This window comes from Lissotriton vulgaris, chromosome 8, assembly GCF_964263255.1.
Source record: "Lissotriton vulgaris chromosome 8, aLisVul1.2, whole genome shotgun sequence".
Classification (NCBI taxonomy): Eukaryota; Metazoa; Chordata; class Amphibia; order Caudata; family Salamandridae; genus Lissotriton; species Lissotriton vulgaris.
The window spans coordinates 535,162,624-535,188,983 of NC_141696.1; the positions used below are offsets into that span (position 1 = coordinate 535,162,624).

Here is a 26,360-nt window from a genome sequence, read left to right on the forward strand (position 1 = left end):
TAAAATAGATTCTACGGGACATGGCACTCATACTAGAATGCGAAAGGTTAGATCCGCAATCTTAGAACTTTGCAGACTGCTTAATCTGAAGGATATATGGTGCTTTAAATACCCTAATATAGCAGGACATACATCCTACTCGGCGCCACATAGATCCTGTTCTAGAATCGACATGGTCTGGGCATCTGACCAAATAGCTGGTAACTGTAATATTGAATTATGTCCGAAGATAACATCTGACCATAACCCGATATTATTCGAATTTGAAATAAGCAATCAGAGGCGGGACACACAACATTTTACTTTTCCTAGATACTTATTTATCGACTCTTGTTTTGTGTCATTACTAAAAGAACACATTAAGGAATTTATTGAGATTAATATGAATTCAGCTACGATTAATGTAGTTTGGGATTCTTGCAAATGCAGCATAAGGGTTTTGTCCAGCAATATATTTTTGGAAAAACCGCTGAAAACCGCAGAGCTACTAAAGCAATCACCTCTAAGATACTGCAAGTTGAACAGCAATTGGTAGAAGCTACTTTACAATCTAAAACAAATATTGGTGAGATAAGATTGGAACTGCTAAAACTACAATCATCTATTAAAAAGATCTTGAGAGAGAGATACAGTGCTAAAATTCACAAGTACAAATTGGCTCAATATGAAGGGGGCGACAGGATCGGTAAAATACTTGCATATAAAGTAGCCGATAAGAAAGCAAGAACTAAGATTAATACTATCAAGGGCCCAGACTTATGCAAATATGACCAGCCAGAACAGATTTTAAACCAGTTTGTTAACTATTATCGTAATTTGTATACCCCAGACAATTTACCTACTAAAAATGCAATATTACAATACCTCAATGAACATCTACCCATACAAGGAGATATAGATATGGAAACTATCAAACAACTTAGTCTAAGAATTACATTAACTGAAATAAACACGGCAATGTTAGCTTTACCTTCGGGAAAGCTGCGGGAGAAGACTGTCTATCCATGGAATTATATAAAACTTGTGCACAGGAACTATTGCCTCTTTTAGAAATGGTCATCGATTCTATCGCTAAGTCTGGGAAGGTTCCCAGCTCGTGGAAAATAGCTAAAATTGTTTTCTTTCTTAAAAAGAACAAGCCCCCAGAGGGATGTGGCTCGTAACGGCCGATTTCCTTGTTAAACTCGGATGTAAAAATCTTTTCTAAACTTTTGGCAAATCGCCTAGCACCCATCATGCCCGATTTGGTTAACATTCAGCAACAGGGATTTTTGATGGGGAGAGACACTACGGCTCATGTGAACACTGCAATTACTGCTTTTGATGTAGCCTCAACTACTCTCACCCCACTCGGAATGGTCATGCTAGACGCTGAAAAAGCATTTGATCCAGTGGGGTGTGCTAAAGAAGATCGGCATCAGGGGCCAATATTTAAGTTGGGTATGTTCACTGTATGACAATTCGCTGGCCAAGATTAGTTATGGGGGAAGGGAATCAGTGAACTTTTTGATAAAGAGGGGAACTAGGCAAGGCTGCCCTCTGTCCCCTCTGCTTTTTGCCCTATCCTTGGAGCCATTTTTAAACGCACTGTCTTCCCAAGCTAATATCATCCCAACACAGCATGGTGGGGAGAGTTTAAAAATAACTGCTTTTGCAGATGACATTGCGGTGTTTACTACAGATTTGGTAAGAGCTATCCCAGAAATAGTTAAAGAAGCTGCACTGTTTGGTAATGTATCAGGATATAAACCAAATGTAAGTAAGACACAGGTCATTACTAATTATAAACCGTCGGACATGATTCCTGGTATATGTCAAAGTGCGACTTATTTAGGTATTAAGTTAGCTGCAAGAACAGAAAAGGTACTAAATATAAACTATGATTCTTTGTTAAAGGAAATCGCCTTAACTTTGAACTAAATAATGATATGTATTTTAAATACATTCAAATACGAGATTACTTGCACTGTAAAATGAAAATAGCCGAAGTGGCTCAGTCGGATACATTAAGATGCTTATACTCAGATTAAACAAAATCACTTATCAGCTTGGGCTATAGACATTTAATATTAGGCAAAATTGATGATACTGTGAAAATAGCAGCTAAATGGTCATCAAGGCTGGAAATGAATATTAACCCCACACAGATATCTCTTTGGCTATGCCATATAAATTCAATAGTCCAGTCCTCTAACCTGAAGCTACAGCTGTATGGAACTATAACGCAGCTATATTATACTCCTCAAAGAATTTCTAGCTGGGCATTGGGGGCCCGATCCAACGACAGAACAAAATGCCCGAAATGTGATATGGATGCAGCAGGTATAGAACATATGCTTTTTTGTGTGCCCGGTGTTATCTTCATATTGGAAGGGGATAATGGATGTTCTAGCCAGTAACCAAATTATTGCTCCAACTCTTACAGCACATTTGGTACCACTTGATATCCAGGATGTCAACTGTCAATATAAAGATTTAATAACTATAATATTTGCATGTGCTAGCTTATTTATTGCAAGATCATGGATATTAAAAGAACCTCCGAATGTTATCGAATGGTGGACCGTGATAAACGAAATAAATGTAATGGAACTCTCGTTAGCTAAGCTCAGAGGTCCCAAGGCTTTGAAAAAAAAGGATAAAATTTGGCGAAACTTTTTTGACCTGTAAAATTTCATAAAATCTCTTACTTATTGAGGCCAGTAAAATTTGTGTTTACTTCTTTTGTAAATTTATACTTTCTCTTATAATATGTAATTGCGGATCCTCTGTCTCTGATGTAACTGGTTGGTTTAATAGAAAACTTTTTCTTTTTATCTGTTTATTTCATGCTATGTGAAATGTACTAAGTTGTCTTTCTTGCAATAATACAAATTTAATAAAAAAAATAAAAAGAAATGGCAAAAGAGATTGTCAAAGCCGATTGATAGGATTTTCAGAGTTGAGACCTGTTGGCGCTGCAACTGCTTGTTTTTAAAGGGACTAGGCAAGGCAGATATGCACTAGACGATAGGCAAATACATGTTTGCATTGAAGTCATTCTCTAATGTATTTTGAAATGTATTACTAATCTTTCCCTATGCATAGGGGGAAAGACTTCACCATGGCTCGGACTCAAACCTCTATGGATGCTCTGTCTGTTCATTTATGCTACCTGATACTTCCCCTCCATGACCACTAGCTGTGTTGCCACTTAGTTTATGCAAGTTTGAGGATGGGCAATCTAACTAAATCTGCATGGCGGGAGAGCCACCAGCCTGATGCTGTCTGTTATTACTAGGCAGGCTTGGGGTGTGTTCAGCTGGCACAAAAGGGAGAAGGACTGTCAAAACAAGGTGATATTGCTACTCTGCATGCGGAATACTTAGGATTTAACCACTGTGATTTGCAGCAGAGAGATAACAGTGATTCTAAGGCAGTTGGTAATCTCTTTAACTATATTCCAAGTAGTGTACATGCAAACCCCGCCATGGGGAAAGTGATCCTGGGGCGACTGCACATATGTGCAGCTAGCTTGAGGAACCAACAGGAGGACCCTATGCTCAGGATGCTTGATCCCAAAGGAGACTTACACATGCTGTGGATTCAACCCTTGTCACTTCCCTAGGCCTCGTGATATTGCACATATACCCCCCCACCCCCAGGTCTGCCATGCATTGCAGTTCATGAGAGGTAGCAGTCCACAGCACCTCCGAAGGCATCGGGCGTGAACACGGATTCCTGCTAGCTTTGGTTGGTGAGTTCCAAAACAAACCTTCCACAGTTGATAGTCACCTAACTCAAAATCAGGCAGCAAGTGCACTGCCTATGTCTGATTCAGTAGTTGGTTGGCAGAACGCAGGTAGTGGCACTGCTACAGAGTGCATCTTGTGGTTGGCAGAATCGAGGACTCTAGCCACGCCTCCAAATCATCAGACAGGAGAAAATGAGTAGGACTTCAACAAGAGGAGGCTAAGGCTTGAATAAGACTACTGCCCTCTCACACCAAAGTTAAATGGAGCATTAGACCAAGCTATTTTGTAACACAAGGTAGTCTATTTCATCCAGAGACTTGGGGTCTTGAAAAATACACTAGCAACCTCCCATCTTTGAATTGCTGTTTTCATGAGAGAACAGTAAAACAGATATCCAAAACAATAAAAAATTATCGGACACTGAAGCAGCCCGACAATAGCATCGGTTGCAATAAATGTCTAAACAAGAAAAACTGAGTAAGACTGACCACTAGTTTACGAGCAAACATGCATTTGTTAACTATGGTTAATCCTAGAGAGAGGGGGCGTGGCCACGGAGGCAGCCAAGATGGCTGCCTCTGCATGAAGCTCTGCCGGCCAGGCTCCCGAATAAGCATTTAATTATGTAATTATCTACTTTTAAGCCTGCAACACACATCCATCCTGCAGCGGTCCCAGTCTGGCACCTTCCGGCACCCGCGCCGTGTTTAGGGACGGCGTGTGTCAGAGGCTAAGTGAATTCTTACCACTTGGTCTTGCGCAGGAGCAGAAGTATATAGTTCCCAACTCCCTCTCAAGGATTTCACAGAGCCAGTTACTATACTTGACTCTCTGAGACCCCAAAGGGGGAAGGGGGAGTGGATAAAATAATAAACAATACAGAAGAGACTGCTCTGGCACTCTTCCTCAGCTTCTCTTGTGTTGTCCGTCCTGCAGACTTCTTTATCAGAGAATACCTGAATTATAATACCATACAATTACTCATATACATACTCTGCTCTACTCTAACTTACTACTCAAGTCTGTTTTCTTTTAATACCAATTAGTCCAGAGATTTTGCTTCTCTTCGCTTAGGTGAAGGGGGGTGGGACCTTTATGGTTCTTCAGCTTCTGTATGATGTAAACTGTTTAACAAGATAAGTATTACCTATATACCCTAGCCATTACTCTATATCTTTTATGGTCTGTGGAATATATATATATATGTATTCTCCACTGTATTCTCCACTGTATTCTCCAACTACCGCCCTATATCCCTCCTCCCCAAACCTGCTAAGGTTCTGGAAAAAGCCGTGCAGCTGCAACTCACGGAGTACCTGGAGAACAACTTACTATTGCACGACTCGCAATCTGGATTTCGGGCAGGATACAGTACGGAGACGGCTCTGCTGGAGGTCTCGGAGACCATTCGAGAGTGCGTGGACAGAGGCGAGGAGGCCATGCTGGTCCTCCTCGACCTGTCCGTGGCATTCGATACGGTATCCCACTCCATCCTCCTTGACCGACTACGGCAGATGGGCATTGGCGGCACTGCCATCAGTTGGATCGAGTCCTTCCTCTCTGGAAGAAGTCAAAGAGTGCTGTTGCGGCCCTTTAGATCGGAGGAAAAACCCTTATCTTGCGGTGTGCCACAGGGCTCGGCCCTCAGCCCTCTGTTTTTTAACATATATCTTGCCCCTCTGGCCGGCGTGGTGGAGTCCTATGGAGTCAGGGTGGTCTCTTATGCTGATGACACTCAGCTAGTGTTCTCCTTTAGGGGCCACTCTGACTCCGCGTTCTCCAACTTCCGCCGGTGTCTTAACAACATCAGTGATTGGATGTCTGAAAACCATCTAAGACTCAACGCTGACAAAACAGAGGTGCTGTTTTTTAACCAGAAAAATTCCATCCCCTCCTCCTGGTGGTGGCCCACGGCATTGGATCCCGCTCCCTCTCCCGTCCATTCGGCCCGCAACCTGGGCTTCCATTTCAATGACTCTCTATCTTGTAAGACCCAGATTCAAAAAGTGACCTCGGCTTGCTTCCTAAAGCTACGCATGATCCGGAAAATCCTTCCCTATCTCCCTTTGGATTCCCGCCGGACAGTCACCCACGCTCTCATCACGTCCCACCTGGACTATGCTAATAGTCTTTATGCCGGAGCTCCCCAATACCTGACTGCCCGGCTTCAGATTGTCCAGAATGCGGCAGCGAGGCTGATTGGTAACATTTCTTATCGTCAGTCAGTTGCCGCATATCGTAGGGAACTGCACTGGCTTCCTGTGGCTAGCCGAATTCAGTTTAAGATCCTCACTCTGACTCATCGAGCCATTAATGATCGCGGACCAAACTATCTAAAAAAACGAGTCTTAATATCCCGGTCCATCAGATCTCTAAGATCCAATGACCTATGCCTCCTGATCTCTCCCCGCTTCAGACTTTCCAGAATGGGTGGCAGAGGATTCAGCGTCATTGCTGCAAAACTATGGAACTCCCTGCCAGTCGATCTCAGATTCTGCTCCTCTGAATCTGTCTTCCGGGCCAGACTCAAAACCTGGCTCTTTTCTAGACTCTGATCTATCTTGTCATTTCCCCTGTCTGTTCCCTTTTTCTTCTCTGAGACTCAGGTTCCAGCGCCGGGACACCCCTCCGGGGGTAGCTGTGCGCTTTATAAGCTACATAAAATAAAAATAAAAATAAATATATATATATATATATATATATATATATATATATATATATATCAAACAGAAATTAGGATGTAAAACTGAATTCGTAGTCTACATTTTGTTATGTCCATGTGGTCTACAGTGTGCTGCCGGCACACGAACGCATCCTACAACATCTAAGAGCCATCACGGGGAAGGACCAATCTTATCCCGTTGCTAGACATTTCGAGAGCTCACATAATAGCAATCCAGACCTACTACAGTACTATCTGATAGATTCAGTCCTGCCCCTTAAAAGAGGAGGGGATAGAGATGGCAAGTTGCGCCTCTTGGAAACACGCTATATATTAGAGCTTAATAGCAAACAACCAGGAGGGCTCAACAGTAGTGAGGATCTTTACACTTGTCTGTGAGACAACATATAGGGTCCACTACTAGTTGTGATGATCATATGCATATCTTTATATACTGATTCGGCAATCTGAAATCTAAAAAAAAAATTTCTATTATGATTTTATTTCTTTATGACACTATCACTTTAAACACTTTCTTAAATACAACCCTGTAGGAGTTTTCATACATTGTGCAATACTCATACTTCAATCTATGGACGATTGATAGACATTTTTCACCCACTTTGGGTAAGATGGTGAATCACAGTATAATGTATACATTTCAACTTTTTCCCTGACCTATGTGTAATACTAACGAATAATGAATTCCATACTGGTTTTTAGGCAACAAAATGTTATTGTTCTAAAAAGAAATGTTTTTTATAATAGTTTTCCTTTTTCTACTTTTTTAAGGAAATCAATAATATTTATACTGTGTACATATATTAACTTCATATTATGACATGTATATATATATATATTTATGTTCTTTTAGAAAACGACTTTTTCTAAACATAGATTGTATTGTATTTAACTGTTTGCGTATTTTGCACATCAATGTATTTTTCACACTGTTATTTAGTGTGGGAAACAGGGATCTTTTGAATGTTTTAAATTAGGGCACTATGCCCAGTATTACTTCCTGTATTGTTACTGTGACTTTAAAAATGTATGAATTTGCACTGGTCACATGACCACCCAAACTATATATGTCACCTCCTACTTTCCTTGCATGACATGTGATCAAGCCTCGGCTAAGGCGAAACGCGTCATGACGACTGGTGGGCTGCATATTCACAAATAAATGCACTGAAACCTGGTAACGCGCTTATTTGGTGGCTTTATTCTCTTTTCCGAGTTGCTTCGCATGCGGTGTTTGAACGTTGGAAACTCGAAGGAATATATATATCTATATATATATATATATATATATATATATATATATATATATATATATATATATATATATATATATATATGTCTTACAATTTCTACTTTGATTGTTGGCGGGAATTCTTCTCATAGTTTTCTGTGGTAGAAGATAAAAGTTTCTACCACCCTAGAACCTTTATATGTACCTATGTGTAACCTATCTAGCCTATTTAACCTATTTATATCCGATAAACTATTTATCTAATCTAATGTGTTGTCCTATATTACATTAAGCTTGTTTTGTCTAATCCAGGAATTTCTCTTCTCTCCTCTAGAGTTTTTTGCAGACCCTCTACTCTTCTTTCCTCAAGGGTTCCTGACATATGCAATTTCTGGTAAGTACTTTCTTTTACAACAAATTATCTATAATGAACAGTTCAAGAATCTTTTGTCCACAGTTCTTTTCTATTCTTTGCACTTATCTCTCTTCTTCCGTTTTCTGGTCTCTCTCTCTCTCCGGTGCCTCTCTTCCAGGAAGCAGCCGTTGGAGAGTACTTCGTAATTCCTCCTGACGTCTGGAAATTCACGTAAGTACTAATTCTCTAATAGCGCTTGCTGGGAAGATGGGAGCGCTATATTGTTGTGCTCGCAGAAAGCGTGAGCAACTATGAGTATGAACTAAGGCCTCAATATAATACGGAGGAGCTCCGGAACACTCGACCGACTCCTGACAAATCTTTGATGAAGTGCACAGTTCGTAGGGACCGCATGCTTCACATCTAACTGGCACCTGTAGACAGCGGAACAACTAGACCGCTAACCCGCGCCCGGGAATAGCGGCCAATTTAGAGTTCCAATAATGACTCTGTGCTCTCCTGCCATTGCGATCTGGGCAAATGCGTTCATGGTGCCACTGCGATCTCCATTTTAGGGCTGTGACAACATGACCTCTCTTTGGTGTTCTGACAGAGTGAGAACGGCGGAGGAGATCGAGGGCCCCCCTGCCCTCTCCTGTGGAATTTCTGACTGCGCCCGGCCGGGCGGTGAGTGCCGCGCCTCTCGTGCCCCTGCTGCGCTCTGCGCCCGCTCGCGGCGTGCGGTTCGCCCCATTCCCTTTCTGGGTCGGGCCGTGCTGTTCCGGGCTCCGGGGATGCGCTCTTGGGCCTTCGATGTGGTCCGGGACCGGGGCCTCGAGTTACGGCCCTGCCCGTTGAGTCGGGGGGGTCGGAGTTGGGCGCTCTGTGGGCTGCAGGGGTGCTCGGCGGCGGTGACGGGCGCTGCGGGTGTCGGTGCCCCCCTGCCTTGTGGCAGCCTCACCCATATATCACTGCCTCTTCCCCAGCCGCGACGCTCTTTTATACATCTGCCCTCCTGCAGTGAGCGGGCTACCGTGTCACGGCGATCCATTGGCCATGCAACACGGCTTTGTTTGGTGATCTCCCTGCACTTGACCAGCCAGTAACCACTACTTATGAACAACTCAGTCCTGGGGAGACCTCAGTAATTATCCTTGGATCGTGTTGAGACGAGGCTGCTGCCCCTCACTACAGAGCCATCTTTGCGTCAAGAGCCAATTACCTCAGGGTCAAACACGACTTTTTGCTGCCATTACTTGGTCTCCAACATTGGGACTTGGTGCTATGGGCGACTCCTGACCGAACACAAGATGGGTCAAGGGCATGGGTGCTGATCTCATCTGCCTTTCCACTGGTGCCCCCACAATAATATATTGCCGGCTGGGCGCCTGCTGCTGCCTCTGTCACTCACTCGAATGTGATAGTGAGCGCTCCCTCACTGGTACCTGATCCCTCCTTGCTGTCCGGGGTCGTCGATCTCTGCCATATTGCTTCCTCAATGCTGCCTATCACCTCTCGACTCCCACTATGGGGAAAAGAGATCCAAACCAACGTAAACTCAGTTTTGATAAAGCCTCCCACCTCACCACTGATGCCCCTCCGGGCTCCTCGACCAGCGCTATGGAGTCTACTGAACGAGAAGACGCGACTTCTTTGGTCACCGCCATGATGAGTGAGATGAGGGCGGGTTTCAAGTCGTTGGACAGCCGATTCGACTGTCTCGAACAAAAACTGGCGGACATGGGGTCTAAAGTCCAGGCCGACGACCGACAGCTGGATGTGGTGGAGTCCAGAGTCTTGGACATAGAAGACAACGCATCAAAATCGCTGAAACGGCTGGAGCATGCCGAAAAAATCCTCAAGGAAGTAGCCATCAAGAACGAGGACCTTGAGGCGCGTAGCCGTCTCAACAATCTCCGCATCCTTGGCATGGCAGAGACGACGTCAACTGGACGAATGGATAACTTTGTGGAAAAGCTGCTTATTGACCTGTTCGGCAGAGAGGTGTTCACGCAGGGGTTTGTGGTGGAGCAAGCCCATAGATCTTTGGGACCCCGACCTTGCACGGTCCTGCCTCCTCGCCCTATCATTGCTAGGCTCATGAATTTCCGTGACCGCGATGCTGCCCTTCGAGCTGCGCGTGAGAAGGGTGAGATCCAGTGGCAGGGCAGCACCTTGTCTCTTTTTCCTGACTTCACCTTTATGGTCCAGGAGGCACGACGTAAGTACAATGGAGTCAAGGCTACCCTCCGGAACCTGGGCCTTAAGTACAGTATGCTATATCCAGCACGACTAAAAGTGGAGGTTGCCGGCAGATTACGCATTTTCGACACCACCGCGGAGGTGCAGGAGTTTTGCCAGAATTATAAAAAACAGGTGTCGAGTGCGGCTTCTGCTTCTGGTTCGCTTTCTCCTGTTCATGGCGATTCACAAAACAGCGCAGAACTCTTCACGGACCCTGGGACTGGCTGAAGACCCACTACTGAATATCCTTTTGCCCTTTTCTTGGTGTTGCATGATTATGCACATTCTAGGTTTATTCATGTCTTGACATACGGGAATTCCTGACCAGCGTGGCGTTGCTGCCCCTCATGGCGGATGCCTTTGTTCTCTTGAGACAGGATGTCTGCCTCCCACGTTCAGAGAGGCAGTCATCATTCTCCTTTCCAAGCCAGGCAGGGACGCCACATTATGCAGTTCATACAGACCTCTTTCTTTATTAAATCTCAACTACAAGATCTTGGCTAAGGTTATCGCCATCCGGGTATCGTTGTTGATGGAGTCTATCATATCCTCAGCACAGTCTGGATTTGTCCCACATCGCTCCACTTCTTTGAACCTGAGGACCCTGTTCTCTGTTTTGCATCAAATAGACCCATCCACACCAGCCGCCGTAATCCTTCTTGACGCTGAGAAAGCGTTTGACGCCTTGGAGTGGCCCTTCTTCCTGTCCATCATGAGGCGCATGGGTATGCCGGACTGTTTTGTCTCTACAATACCACTATTATACACTGCACCTATGGCCAGACTGCGCCTCAATGGCACAATAACTGAGCAGTTCTCCTTATCACGCGGCACACGTCAGGGATGCCCCCTATCCCTGCTGCTCTTCATCTTGGCGATTGACCCTTTGGTCCGTCATTTTCAAGAAAAACATCTACAGCGGTGGCTCCAGTTCCGTACTGGTCCTCTTTTGATATCTTTGTATGCGGATGACACTATCTTATATGTCAGAATGCCTCACATTAATCTGGAACCTCTTATTCTGGAAATAACTCGCTTCGGCAAATTTTTTGGTCTCCGCATCAATTGGCACAAGTCATTCATCTTTCCGCTCAGCCCGAGCACCACAGTGTGGAATTGCTCTTTCCCTCTTGAATAGAGTCACGACTCAGTCAAATACCTAGGGGTTCATATCCATTTGGACACTGTAACCATCATTAGACTAAACTATGGTAGTGCGATGGATTTATTGGAGAGCCAGATTGAGAGGTGGATCTGCCTTCTCTATCTATGGCCAGGAGGATTGCCATAATTAAAATGGTTGTACTTCCTCGCTTTCTATATCTTTTTAATAACATCCCGATTCCTCTCACCAAGATCTTTTTCTCCCAACTGTGCTCCTTGTTACTGCCATTAGTTTGGGGTGACAAAAATCCGCTTGAATCCTGGCGGGTTTTAACCATCCCATATGAAAAGGGCGGCTTTGGTGTTCCTGATTATTATCTTTATTTTTTAGTTGCACAATGCTCATATGCATATTCTTGGTTTCACCCTGATGCCCGTATTCTGTATTTGAAACCTGAAGCGGATTTGGTCCTACCTGGACTGCTTTCCACTGTTCTTCCTAGGGGTTTCCCAAGGGACCCGCAGGAAATACAGACTGTCTCGTCAACCTGTTGGGCCTGGGATAGAGTGCGCAGGCTTCTTGGCCTGGACCAATTGTATTCTCCGGCCCTTCCTTTGCCCAATCCGTCTTGGCTCCCAATTACCGGGGAAACAGTAGTCAAACACACATTGACCAAATTCCACATCCACACCGTTGGCAACTTCTTCCCTGAGGGACATGCTTTTTCTACGTCTGAAGACCAACGTTAACGCTGACCGCTCATTCATGGACTCCTTTGTTATGAATAGATTACGATCCATGATGCGGTCAGTGTTTCCCACATTTCCACTCGCTCCTGACGCTGCCCCCCCAGCTCACACTGATCATCCAACACCAACCGGGAACGCACCTGGTTTCTAAATTATATAGAATGTGCAGTGTCTCACTTCCCACTCTGGACACCAAGGTACGCACTGCGTGGGAGGAGGATTTGGGAAAACCTATATCTGACGATCAATGGGCACAGTGCTGCAGAGCTACGAAGGAAGTTTCCCTAAACAGTAGACACAAACGTATTCATTTAAAATTTCTCCGCAGGCTTTATCACACTCCAGCACTTTCACACAAAATAGATTCTAGTCGTCCCTACCAATGCTCCAAATGCAAGGCCCCCTACGCTGACTTCGCCCTCCTCTCTTGGACCTGTCCCCTTTTACATGATTATTGGTCTCAGGTACACCATACTTTCAGCGACATGTTGGGTCTGAACCTAGTCCCCCCCCAGAAATAGCATTGCTGGGATATGTCTCCAACTTCCCACGCACTGTTCGTAAACTTGCAGCATTAGGATTCCTGCTGGCAAAGAGGGAAGTTGCATTACTCTGGTGTGATAGACAGCCTCCAAGATTGAAGTCCTGGCTCAGGGGTATGGCTTTTTGCAATGTTAACTGCATGGAATACTCAACACGGGTCCCCAGTCCGTCCCGTCCTATCGATATTTGGGGGCCATACCGCTCCTGCATTGCTAAGATCACTGCCTATCAGCAGTCTCAGTTAGAGAGCCACATAGTCCTGGAGGGAGTGGGCTGAGGCGTTGTGCATGTCTATAACTATGCATTTGTATTTTATTTGTTGATGGGCCTTCCCGTTGTCCCCTGGATCCCACCAACTGTCTGGTTAAAACATGCGTGAGGTCGTGCCAATGTGACTGTATAGGCCTTTGTTCTAACGCTTTTGTTTTTCCCATGCTCCCATGTAGTATTATACATTACAACTGTAAATCCAATGGTAAAGCTAATCGATTTTCAGTGCCTGAATACCACAATGTCTTACAATATTTAAAAAAAACGAAAAAAAACCTGTGATTAATCCTTACCTGTTCCTTTTGCTAGTGCTGGAGTAGTCAGACTTTTCGTGTTAGCTGTAAAGAAATGTGTAAAGCAAATTAGTACCAACCAGTCCTCAACACAAAAGCTCAATTTTGTAATTAGTGGGATTACTTTCTCTTAGATTGATTAGCCTTTTAAGCGATGCGTAACAGGTGAATTTTATCTCCATGAACATGCAATAATTGCCTTCTTTCTGTTCTGCCACCCAGGCATGAGAGTTGTGGATCAGATGGGAGTATCATGTAGTGACACAGATGCTTGAGATTGCCGATTCAAAACTCCACCAAAGCTAACAATTGATCTCGTTCTGACCACCTGATAGATAGCAGACAAATGTTGCTTGATTAGCCCGAGATTGTACTGAATGATCCTAAATCAGCAAAAAATACACCTCCACCAGTCACGACGGAGCAGCTGAAAATCCTTGAAAACAAGAAGTGGCAAATCCGAATAGACTATCTTATGTCATATGTGGTAGTCTTGCAGAAAACATTGTTGAAGGAGAAGGATCTTGGGTTATGTTTTTAGCTGAGCAATACATTTGAACTGTAAAGGAAACAGATCTGGCCACTTTCAAATACAGACAATAAAATGGAATTTTACGTTCAAGTTTTATAATGAGAAGAAATCAAATGTTGTTGTATTTTTTAATAAAAGAATTGCTTTGGTAAGAATTTGTTTACTGTAATTATGCATACTTTGTAATATGCAATAGCATAACGTTATTAAAGTAGAAAACGAGCAGCACAAGAGTGTTGGGGCTCCATCAAGAGTTGCCTGAAGTGTTATCCTCATTCGGAATATTGCACTGCGACTATAAAAGTTCTGGTACGATAGGTGGGATATGGTAAGTTAGTTAAGGTAGGTTAGGTACAGTACGCAGAAACAGTAGGTTAGCTATAATGGGTAAGGTTATTGTATATATGTTAGATATGTATAGTATATTATGCAGGTGTTATTTGGTAGGCTAGGTGTGGTAGGTCGGTAGATATGGTAGGTTTATATGGTATGTTGACATAGTCGGTAGGTTTGGCAGGTATTTATGACAGGTTGGTTTGGTAGGAAGCTGTAGTAGATATGGAAGGAAAGGCATAAAAGCTAGATACAATAGGTATAATGCAGAACTTATATGAAGCAGTTAAAAAGACTTGAAGTATAGCAATGCAATTAGTATGTTTTTATATTGTATATCTGTCCCAAAAAAACAATGCTTCGATCAGCAAACTGTGGCATCAGACGAATATAGGCGTTCGATGGGGCTGGTGTTGGTGGGCCGTGGCTGCGGTGTGGGATGGGGGGTGCATCTTGCAGCTTATGAGCAGTGCCCCCGGACACAGCAAAGCACCCAACTAAGTGGTAGTTCCTACTCACAGCTTCTCCAGCTCTTCTTGGCAGATTTATAAGTCCAAAAAACTATTAGATTTCTGGGGTCTCAGATCCAATATTTATGCCACATTTCTCTTTATTCTGTTGTGACAGAGTGTCTGTGCTCAGTCCAAACCAGTACTGTCCTCCATGGCCCAGCTTCCTGGCAGGGGATGTAGCCATGATTGTCCAAGGCAGACCAGGCCTATTCAGGTGCAAGGAAATCTCCTCCCACTACTCTAAATGCGACCCAGGTCTATTCAGCCCAGCCCTGGCTCATCCAGGAGAGGCAGGACACACCTCAACCCCCTCAGTGGCTGTCTGAAGAGAATGCGCATCCCCAGCCCCTGTTACTCCAAAGCCAGGCAGTCAACCCACACCTCATCAGAGGCAAACAGGATGGCTGAGCAAGAAAATATCCACTTTCTAAAAGTGGCATATTTTTTACTGAAAGATGCATTTTTACGTTCTGAGTTCAGGCATACTAATCTTCAGTTCTCTATCTTGTCCCAATGGAAAGTTATACTTTTAAGATGCTACAAAGTATCTCCCATTCTATATTATGGAACAGATAGCCTTTCAATTTTGACAAACGTAATACACTGCATTTCACTATCGGGACATGTCACACACACCAGTGCATGTCCTACCTTTCACCTACACTGCACCTTGCCCACAGAGGTACCTTGGCCCTACCTTAGGGGTGACTTACATGTAATAAAAGAGAAGGTTAGGGCTTGGCATGTGGGTGCACTTGCCACGTCGACATGGCAGTAAAAACTGTGCGCAGAAACTGCAGTGGCAGATCAGAGATATCTTTACATGGCTACTTCTGTGGTTGCACAACCAGTGCTTCAGACCAGTCAGTAGCATTTGATTTTACAGGCACTGACACGCTCAGTGCACCTTACTAGGGACTTACCAGTAAATCAACCAATCATGGAAACACCAATCCATAACATAATTTACAGTAGGAGCACATGAAAAGCTGAAAGAACCATCAGAATGTTGAATTAGATGGTTTATACCAGCCATTATTGGCCCTCTGCCACTCTCTATTCTGTGGTGACGCAGATTTTGTAACTCACTAATCCTATTTTAAAAGGGGGCAAATCTACACCATTATTTAACAAAGCCTTAGTAGTGAGTTGTCCTCAAAAAGACAAGAATCCCAAGAACATCAACTCATATAGACCAATCAGCCTTTTAAATACTGAGTACCAAATAGCATTTAAATTATTTGGTAATTGAATGAACAAGATAGTCGGAACACTGATCAATAGAAACCAATGTAGCTTTATCTCAGGCAGGCAGCTATGCACAAACACACATTTTTTAATTGAAGCACTGGATTTTTTTTTAAAACAGAAGCAAGTTCCTGCCCAGGTTCTATTATTAGATGCCGAAAAGGCATTCGATATTTTTGGGGGGGTGGGGGGGGGGCAGGGGGGGGGGGGGGGTCAATTTTATATTTTAAAGAAGTTTGATTTCCCCATAAATCTCATACAGGATATATCAAGAATGTATCAGGGAGCATTAGCGTGTTTAATAGTGAATTCGGTCGATATAGTTATGTGCAAGGTAAATCAGAGAACAAGACAAGGATGACCACTTTCGCCTATATTATTTAGCCATAAGGGGAGATATCAAAATAGAACCCCCCCCCCCCCCCCCCGTCAGCGGGATGTCTTAAATTGAACTATACACAGATGACATTGCACTTTTTTTTAAGACCCAGCATGGAAATTCAGAAATGGGACTTTAATATATTTAAACTATTTCAGTTGGTGGGCGGATCCAAGATCAGCAGACTAAAAACAGAAATTCTTTTATGTAATTGCACTTTACCCTCAGAACTCAATCCCTCTGTGAACCTGAAACCCAAGAGATATGTTGGTATATACACAATGGAGGACATTAATAATCTTTTTGCACTAAACTATGCATCGCTAATCAGGAAGATTACATCTTTATTTATTTCTCACGTGAACTGTTTGAAATCCGCCCAATGGTTTGAGAACTTTTTTGACTCCTATAATTCTCGACTATCCCTTCCTTGCGGATTGGGATAGGCGAGACCTAAAAAGGGGGAATGTCCGCCGCATGCAAATCAATACCAAATGGCTGCTACATAGGACGCCAGCTTTTCTGAATAAAATCAATCGCCAGATACTGCAAAACAATATTTTGGGTGCTCGATGGAATCGGAGGGCGATTGGACTCATTAACTGGAATTGCCCAAAGATTGTGGGATGTTGGACTCCCATATAGCTCTGCAGTACGCATATGATTATAACCGATTTTCGGAATGACCCACAGTTAATATTACTGGGCTATCCATCAGCTATTAATTTCAACTCAGAGCATAAGAATACACTTTTTCTGGTTATTCGTATTGCAAGGTCTATAATTCTGCAAAAATGATAAACGGAAGCTTCACCCACATTTGAATATTTGAGATCTAAAATATTGAGCATAAAGGGATTACACCACAGCTATGCCCTAAGGTCAGGCTCATATAGCAAATTCATGAGGCTGTGGGAAGGTTTCGAATTGAGGGTACAACCATAAAAAGGCTTGTATGCTACCAAAACACAGTGTTCAATTTCAGGCAACCAATGCACAATGACACACATGCTTGTTTGTCTCATAGGGAAGTGAGCTATATTGAGTACTCCCCTTTTCTTCACAAATTCAATTTATTTGCTACAACATTTTCACGCTCCATCTTCGCAGACGAACTTTGGTGCTTCACAATGCTGCCATGTCTGTGGAGTGGGATGATTTACCAAGCTCTCCTTCAAAACGTCAGAAATCTACCCTCATAAGTTTGACACCACTGGTCTATCTTTCACTGTTCTGCGGTCTTCATTGCAGATGTGAGATACCTTCTGATCTGGGATTGGCAATTTCTTATGCAAGTTGGCACATGGTCCTGTTCTGCACTGAAGAACTCAACAATGGTGCGATGGTGTAGAACAACATGCACTGAATTAACGTAACACGCCCCCTGTGGTCTAGAGGCACAATGGCTAAGATGTTACCCATGTCCATTTTTTAACTGATAAAGGCTCTGGCAATAAAAACAACTAAACCAGCTCCTCATCTTATTCCATCCTTCTAAGTCTATTGCAATTCAAGGCCTATTCCATTCACAGAATGGATTTACCACGTCAGCACCAAACAGCACCAATCAGCAGACACACTGGCGTTCTCAATGCTTTTTAATACATGTATTGCATGGGTAGTCACTTTTCAATCACATCTGTAAGCTTTTGATGCACAAAATATGTGTGGAGTTGGGGCGTTATATGGACTGTTGGGTTGAATGCTTCTCTAATCAGGCAGAATAGAAATACGCTAACAGTTAGCTAGACAGACACTAGCCAGGGACGCTCATCTCCAGAGACCCCGGACACTACATTTGCAGAATGTGAATCTTTAAATAGTCACGGCTGTGAGGTAATTCCCTTTCGACATTTAGCATTAGCTTTGGATCATTCCTATTGACAATACAGGTGTTAAGTGCCACTTGATCATCGAGGAACATATTCCTACCGGTCCAGGAACAGATGACTCTTAGTGTATTTCTATTATACCTGGCGGATAGATACGATTGCTTTGTCTCCTCCTCGTTTCTCCCCTTCTCCATTCCTCAATGAGTCTTGGAACAGCTTGTATGAGCGCCCTGATGAAGGTGTAACCCATACTGTGGTGGTCACTGAATCGCGCGTCGGAGCAGGTTACAACAGGAGTACCAGGATGTCAAATTCTGATTGAGAAGGTGATGTTAACTGCCTAAAGACTGGACTAAGCATTGATTGATCAAGGCATTTGAACTATATTGATTAGTTCTATATGAATATATTTAAAAATAATGTGCCCAGCTAATATTGTAAAACATACAAAGCATTACATTGCTCCTTTGTATCCTGATGTATTGTTTCCTGCTCCTGATTTTGTAATATTTTACTTGTATGCATATTGTGGCTGGATACCAAAGGAGATATACTATATTGTGTGGTAGGTTATAGCAGTTTGTTTATGTTTTGAGTGATTGAAGGCGTGAGTAGGTATGGATGAGGAGTTTGAATGTAATTTGCTGGGGGGCGATAATTTGATTTATGTTTTATTGATTGAGTATAAGCTCTGGTTATTTAGAATTTATTGAAATGGTCTACATAAGAAATTCAAATGTATTTGAACAACTTTGTATTAAATACGCATAAATGTATGCACTAGTATCTTTATAATTTCAACTGTGTAGATATTTGTGGCTTGGTCAAATTGGGAGCACTTGTCCAAGACAAGCGAGATACTGTGCTTTTAGTCATCAGTGGCAGGGTGGTTTCATTTGTGTTTGCTTTGCTTGTTTCATAATATTTTCCTCTGGTTACCTGCCTAAAGTACATCAGGGGCCCTCTTTCTTTGATCAAGTGGAGTCTCAGTAGCAGTCATGTGTAAAATGTGCTGTGAATAGCAACACTTTCGCGAATCCAGGGGAAATGCCCACTGAATTCCTGACCTATGTACGAAATCCAGAACATTGAATGAATTCGATAAATAGTTTATTTTTATTAGACAACTGGTTTACACACGCTCAGTTTGTTCCCATCAGCGAAATCTCGAAGATTCCAACCGAAACAATAAGTAGGAAGGCAACTGAAGTTGCAAAATCATTCTAAAAAACTTTCCTACAAAGTGCACCGATTTCTAGTTGAACCCCTTTCATCTCACAATGCCACCCAATGTGTTGAAGTTTGGAATTGTGACAAATGTATTCAAAAGTTTAGAAATGACGAGTTGATAACATTTTCCATTCGTTTCCTCATAAGAGTAACCAAGCAAAGTTCCTTCCAGCACAGCAGTTCTCTCAGGAAATGCCACAATTTAGAGCTACTAACCAGCCCAGATAACAACGGAAATTCCATGTTTTTCTTCCACCCTAGGCTACTGTTCAGCACCTGCGACCTTAACCATTGTGAGATATGAATTTATTTTCTACTTCTTGCTTTTATCTCTGGCCCTCTCATTTCCTTAAAGTGAAGCGTTGCAATAATAAAACAAACACGCTGTAGACAGGCTTTTAAATTTATACGTTAGAGAAAGTTTGCCATGACCTGAAAAAAGTGCTTAATTTGGCCTAATGTGCCCTACATTGTACGTCATCATACATCACCATAAAAAGAGGCTTTGTTGCTTAATCATAACTAGGACCGACTGAAGTTGCATACTTTTTACCTCATGTAGTATGTATATTTCGTGAATTAACTATGGATTTTGCACATGCTACTTAAGCATGGGCATCCATGTGAAAAATTGGAATTTGGCTCCTCCTACACTCGTCCCACTGCCTTCAACCAGGAAAAGAAAGGAAAAAATATAATGATAATAATGTAATGTGATTATGATATTATTTCGAACTCCTGCTGTGGCAGCTTTAGTGAGGGGGCGGAGCAGGGCTGCACAGCAGGGGAGGAGTGGTAGGGCCCTCCTTAAGCGCGCAATGAGGGGGCCGACCAAAACATTAATGCGCACTGTCATGGAGAACAGACCCACCCCTTCAGCCCCTGGCTGAGCACCGTGTCACAGCGCTCAGACCAATCAAAATGCTACATTGCAACATTGTGATTGGTCAGGGGAGCCTCTGTGCCCGGTGCTTCCTGTTCCAAGAGTTAAGGAGAGCAGGACAGAGACTCGGGACCGGTGGGAAGGTAAGTGTTATTTTTGCCCACCCCGCCACCTTCTGTCCAGTACATTATAAAACTGTCACATAGATTTTCCTTGTGACTAACCACTTTTCAATCAGTTGTGAGGCAAACGTACATGCGGTATGCACTCACCAACAAAAGGCAATTTAGATCCCGGCACCAAGGTATATCCATCCAATTTAAGTAAGTTTAGCAGTGATTACTGTTAGTACCGAGCATTCGGATAACGCAAATATCAGGTTTCAGAGTTTCTGCAATAAATTTTTGCTTGCGCTCAGGCCTAGAATTTCTAAGGTTTTGTGCAAATCCACGCAAAGCAGCTCATGGTATCTACTATCCAGCACAGAGGGTGTTTTTCTGCTGGAAAGGTGCCTTGTCACAGCTCAAGAACACTTTGCACTGATGTGTGTTACTTTGCTTCGAGGAGGCCTAACTGGGAAAGATCAGCACAAACATGCGTTCTGGCTACCTTAGTAGGTTGGATTTTTCTGCAAAGCCCAACCTACTAAGGTAGCTAGAACGGTAGCTACTCTAGGCAAGCGTAAAGAAAGTGGAAATGCATTAATTTCTCAAACAAATTGATGCATTGTATGTGTCCTGCAGTGTACAGTACACATCCAGTGCCGTGGAGTGATCTGACATTGTCTAGGCATAGAAGGGTATGCAGCCAGTACAACTTGAATTCCAGACAGTGCACACTTGTCTCTGCAGCATGTGTAAGGCTGTGTACCATTCAAGGCAGCCATGTAGATTCCGAGCAGAGGGAATGACACCAGCAGCCGGCCAATGTTCGTAGATGTGCTGTGTTCTCCCTTGGCGAAAATGCAGTGCAGCAACCTTGGTTGCTGCATTGTATTGCATGAAAAAATAGTATACTTGTACCCAAAGCTCATGCAAAAGAGGTAGGTTTTAGGTGTAAGGAAACAGAAAATGACAAGTTTAAGTTCACCTTAAAGTCAAGGTCTTTGCAAGATTGTGTTATTGTAAAAGTACGCAGAGGCCTAATCAGGACATTACTGGGGAGTCACCAGGACAACATTATTGGAAAAAGCATGTCAAAGTCCGATTTAAAGCTTGGCGGAGGAATACTATCCTGTCCACCTTATTTTAAGTGCCATAAGATATAATGCACTTCTGTTAGACCTGTCAGCCTTTGGGTGGTCTTCCCCTAAACTTTTTGCCTTCACCCCCTCCTATTTTTACTAAATCAATTTTTTGGGCCTTAGGACTCTGTGCACTTTACCACTACTAGCCAGTCTAAGGTGCTTGTGCGCACTCTCTAAAACATGGTAAAATTGCCTTACACCTGATTAGCCTATTTAATTTATCTATAAGTACCTAGTAATGTGGTATACCATTTACTCAGGATCTGTAAATTAAATGCTACTAGTAGGCCTGCAGCACTTATTGTGCCAACCCCCTAAGAATGCCTTAAGAGACGTACCTCTCCCATAGGATAACATTGGGTTAACTTATTACATTTAATAATTGTTGATATTTGATTGAGAGCAGGTAGGAAAGTCAAGTTTAGTGTTTGAGAAATTGTAATTTAATATCCTCCTTAATACTAAAGTCAGATTTTAAGTCATGATTCTGTCCCTTTTAGAAAGTTGCCATTATCTCAACCTAACCATTTGGTGCTTGCAGCCTGTTCCTGGGTCACATGAATAGGTGAAGTTTGCAGTTGGCCTTTTTGTATTGCTCCCATACAGTATAAAAATAGAGGGTAAGGACATCGACAGAATAGGCCATCACTGGCAGTGTAGGAGGACAGAGCCCTCACCTACCACAATTGTACGTCAGAGACACTGACTCAGCTCATACACAAAATACTTCACACTAACCTATTGTGCCCCCTGATAGATTGGGACCAGGACAGTGTGGCAGGAAATTCCAGGCTACCCTGTAGGGGAAAACTCCAGAAGCTTCTCCTACTTCAAAGTAGGCATCAGGTATAAATATTGGACCCTCTGACCCACTCTTCAGTATACTTCTAGACCTTTGGAAGACTCAGGAGAAGGACTGATCTCCTGCCCTGCACTCTGCTACAAGGACTACTCTGCTGCCCTGCTGCCTCAGTAAGGACTGGACTTGCACCTTGAACCAGGGACCACCATACTGACTCTAAGGGCTAGTAGGCTGGCTGTCTGCTCAGAGCCTCAGGGACAGAAAAGGCTTCAACCATCTTGAGCCCTAAACCTGGGCTCTGCCTGCAGTGAGTCATGATCCACTAGGTCCGCAGTCCTGGACCCTTGGGAGTGGGATTAAAGGTGCTCCACCAACAAACCTGTGGTACGGACCAGAACCAATGATTTTAACCACTATTTTTACCTAAACCTTTCAAATTGCATGCTTCTGTTTCTACTAATTAGGTTTTTGTCATTTTGGTGTCAAATCATTTATTAAAATGTACTCTTTCTAAATTGGTGTAGGATTTTCTTTGTGTTGGGATTTCACTTTATTACTGTTTGTGTGCAGCATACATACTTTACACATTGCTTCCTATTCAATGTTAAAAGGAAAGTTTTAGGGCCTTTGTGGTAAAGTTGGTGCCACCTCTAGGTACATAACCACACATACTTCAAATGTAGCGTCTACCCTATTCATATTTTCTTCTACCACCTGAGAAATGAAGGAAATTCCTTTAGACTTAGCATTTTCTCCATGTCCCTAGCTCTCTGTCGTCAGGCGTCAATGTTAAATAATAACTGGAGTGAAGGGGGACTCTGGGTGACATCCCTCCCCTGCAGCCAATAAACTAGGGGCTAGATTTATGAAATTGTGAAACAGCGCAGCAAGACAAGTTGCTGTGCTGCATGAAATGGAGAGGGCATGAATGCAAAAGATCTAACAGGATGTAGTGTGTTAGTGATCTCTCCTTGTGCTCGCGCAATCAGTGCAGCCTAGCACCAATGCAGGCACACTTGCATCTTGGTACAAGGGTGCCTGCTTTGCAGTCAGGATTGAGTTTTGTGCAGGAAGGGGCATCTTCATGCACAAAACCAAACCTTAGAGCCATTTTCCTCTTTTTAAATGTGCTGGAAAATGCAGCACACTTCGAAAGAGGAAAACACAAAGAGAAATAAAGTTATTTTACCTCACTACACCTCTAAAGGAAGACATAGCATTTTAACACATTCCCAGCTTTAACCGTCTTGGTAAATCTGGGAATGCACCAAAATCCATGGTTGCATGCATGTAAACATCAATGCCCCAACCTTGGAACCCCCTCCCAGGAAAGAGTAACTCAAAGAAGTGACATGATCTGCCTTGCATTACTCCAGGTTTACCAAGCAATGCATGCCCACACAAGTTGGATTTTAATTGCTTGGTAAATCTGATTTAAGGGTTGCGTTACCCTTGCGACACCATGAGTGACAAAAGGGCAACACAATCCAAAACTGGATCTTGCCCTATGACTTTAAATTCACTATACCAACCTCACAACAGCACCACACTCAGAAAATGGGCATACCAAACCCAACGCCAAACCAGTTAAAAGTCCAACGAGAGTGAATGCTTCACTGCAAGCTGGAAAACAACTACTGAGAGGGCACCTGAAAGGCATCTTGTGTCAATCTCTCAGGGTACCACTGAAGGATTTAAATATTTGCATTAAAGCTGTAGTTGATGGATGGCTAAAGATGCTCCATTCTCAGAATGCTTTACAACTATACAGCTTGTTACTGCTGGTGTGATGGTGTTATAATAGAAAATTCAGGGACACCTCCTGAGATTATATGGAAACATGATTTTTTAGAAGCCATCTGAATATTTGTATGGTCCATATCGGAAACGACATACCTTTAACCTACTGATAGCCTTGGACCTTGCTTCTTCTCTGGGGATGTATGAAAAGTTCTTAGGGGGCCTGCAAACTGTGAAACATCAAGTCAACTGATCTGGGTTTAATCCATCACCAATATTTAGCTCACTCAGCCACCCCAGTTCAGACATGGCCATATGCAAATCAGTCTGACCCTGTGCCTCATGGGAACAATCCAACAGTCCAACCCGAACTGCCAAGCCATGTCTTCCCTGGACCGGAAACAAGCATCCTGGGACCGGTTTCAGATTCATAATCCTCATCAGCCAGGCTATCTTGAATCCAGTGGCCAAGTGAGCAAGGAACTTACGTCTGAGCATACCCTGCCAACTTAGGACGAACAAAGCAATACAACGGTGATGGAATAAACCCAGATCTGTTGACTGGGTGTGAGTGTTTGATTGGTTCAGATGCTCTGTCCATTACCACCCCCTTTTGTACCGCTTTGTTTGCCATAAGTTGGCAGGGTATGCTCAGACGTGAGTCCCTTACTCACTTTGCCACTGGATTCAAGCAAGCCGGGCTGAAGACGGCTGAAATGCCAGAAACCGGTCCTCGGAAGCTTGTTTCCGGTCCAGGGAAGGCATGGCTTGGCAGTTCGGGCTGGACTGTTCCCATGAAGCACAGGGTTAGACTGATTTGCACATGGCCATGTCTGAACTGGGGTGGCAGAGTGGGCTAAAGAACGGTGATGGATTAAACCCTGATCTGTTGACTGGGTGTGAGTGTTTGATTGGTTCAGATTCTCCATCCATTACCACCCCCTTTTGTACCACTTTGTTCGCCATAAATTGGCAGGGTATGCACAGACGTGAGTCCCTTGCTCACTTTGCCACTGGATTCAAGCAAGCCGGGCTGAAGACGGCTGAAATGCCAGAAACCGGTCCTCGGAAGCTTGTTTCCGGTCCAGGGAAGGCATGGCTTGGCAATTTGGGCTGGACTGTTCCCATGAGGCACAGGGTCAGACTGATTTGCACATGGCCATGTCTGAACTGGGGTGGCAGAGTGGGCTAAAGAACAGTGATGGATTAAACCCAGATCTGATGACTGGGTGTGAGTGTTTGATTGGTTCAGATGCTCCGTCCATTACCACCCCCTTTTGTACTGCTTTGTTCGCCATAAGTTGACAGGGTATGCTCAGACGTGAGTTCCTTGCTCACTTTGCCACTGGATTCAAGCAAGCCGGGCTGAAGACGGCTGAAATGCCAGAAACCGGTCCTCGGAAGCTTGTTTCCGGTCCAGGGAAGACATGACTTGGCAGTTCGGGCTGGACTGTTCCCATGAGGCACAGGGTCAGACTAATTTGCACATGGCCATGTGTCAACTGGGGTGGCAGAGTGGGCTAAAGAACTGTGATGGATTAAACACAGATCTGTTGACTGGGTGTGAGTGTTTGATTGGATCAGATGCTCCATCCATTACCACCCCCTTTTGTACTGCAAAGGTAAATAGTAAGCAGTAGTTATTGTGGGACTCCCAGTGGGAAGTGATGTGGGGGGTCTGGAGAATTTTAACTCCTTTAAATGTTTTTTACATGTTTTTTCTTTAAATATCCATTTTAGCGAAGTAGGGGAGATCACTGCCATTAATGACAGTCTGTGAAGAAGACACAGAAAATGAGTTTGCTCGCCTTGAGATGTCATCCTCACAAACCAGTACACTTTTAAGGGCAGTACTTCTCAAAAGGGGCACCGAGATCTGGAACTAAATCCTACAGTTCGTATGAAGCATCTCAAGCTACTGTATCTTCAGAAAAGTACCACCAGTCACAATTAGCTTGCAGGCTCGTCCCTAAGGTCTGTCAGAGGGCGCTCCCATTTGTATGATTAGTCCGCATGAGGTTCCAGAAAACATTTCCTTCCTCTGGCTTGCTCCTCTGCACTGCCCAAGCAAGCTGCACACCAGCACTACACCAGGCAGCTTGGGAATGTGTGAAACATACAGCAATTTACAAATCATGTAATAAGCAAAAGATAAGGCACTTACCCGCACACACTCATCAGGTAAAATGGCTACCTTGCCGTCAGTCCTGTTTCTAACTGACCTTATTGGTTAAAGTATGTTTTTCAACTTATCTGAATGAGTTGCCTCATTTACATCTTTAGAATTTTAGACGTTGCAAAACATTAGCATCCACTGTTTCTCGGCCCTGGTTCTGGAAATTACTGTAGGGGTTAGAACGATGATGGCTGGTTGAGCGGTAGAGCAGAATTGGTATAATTGTTGTCCTTTGTTATC

General features: G+C 43.6%; 1 protein-coding gene across 4 annotated transcripts in view; it reads right to left on the reverse strand.

Moving 5' to 3' along the window:
* The window catches only part of ADGRG2 (adhesion G protein-coupled receptor G2), a 988,790-nt gene that overhangs the window by 617,237 nt on the left and 345,193 nt on the right, over positions 1-26,360 (reverse strand). For all 4 annotated transcript variants that reach the window (XM_086934346.1, XM_086934348.1, XM_086934347.1 and 1 more), the window contains exon 5: positions 13,208-13,252. In XM_086934346.1, coding sequence (XP_086790472.1) covers positions 13,208-13,252 — 45 coding nt within the window. The remainder of the gene's footprint in view (positions 1-13,207; positions 13,253-26,360) is intronic.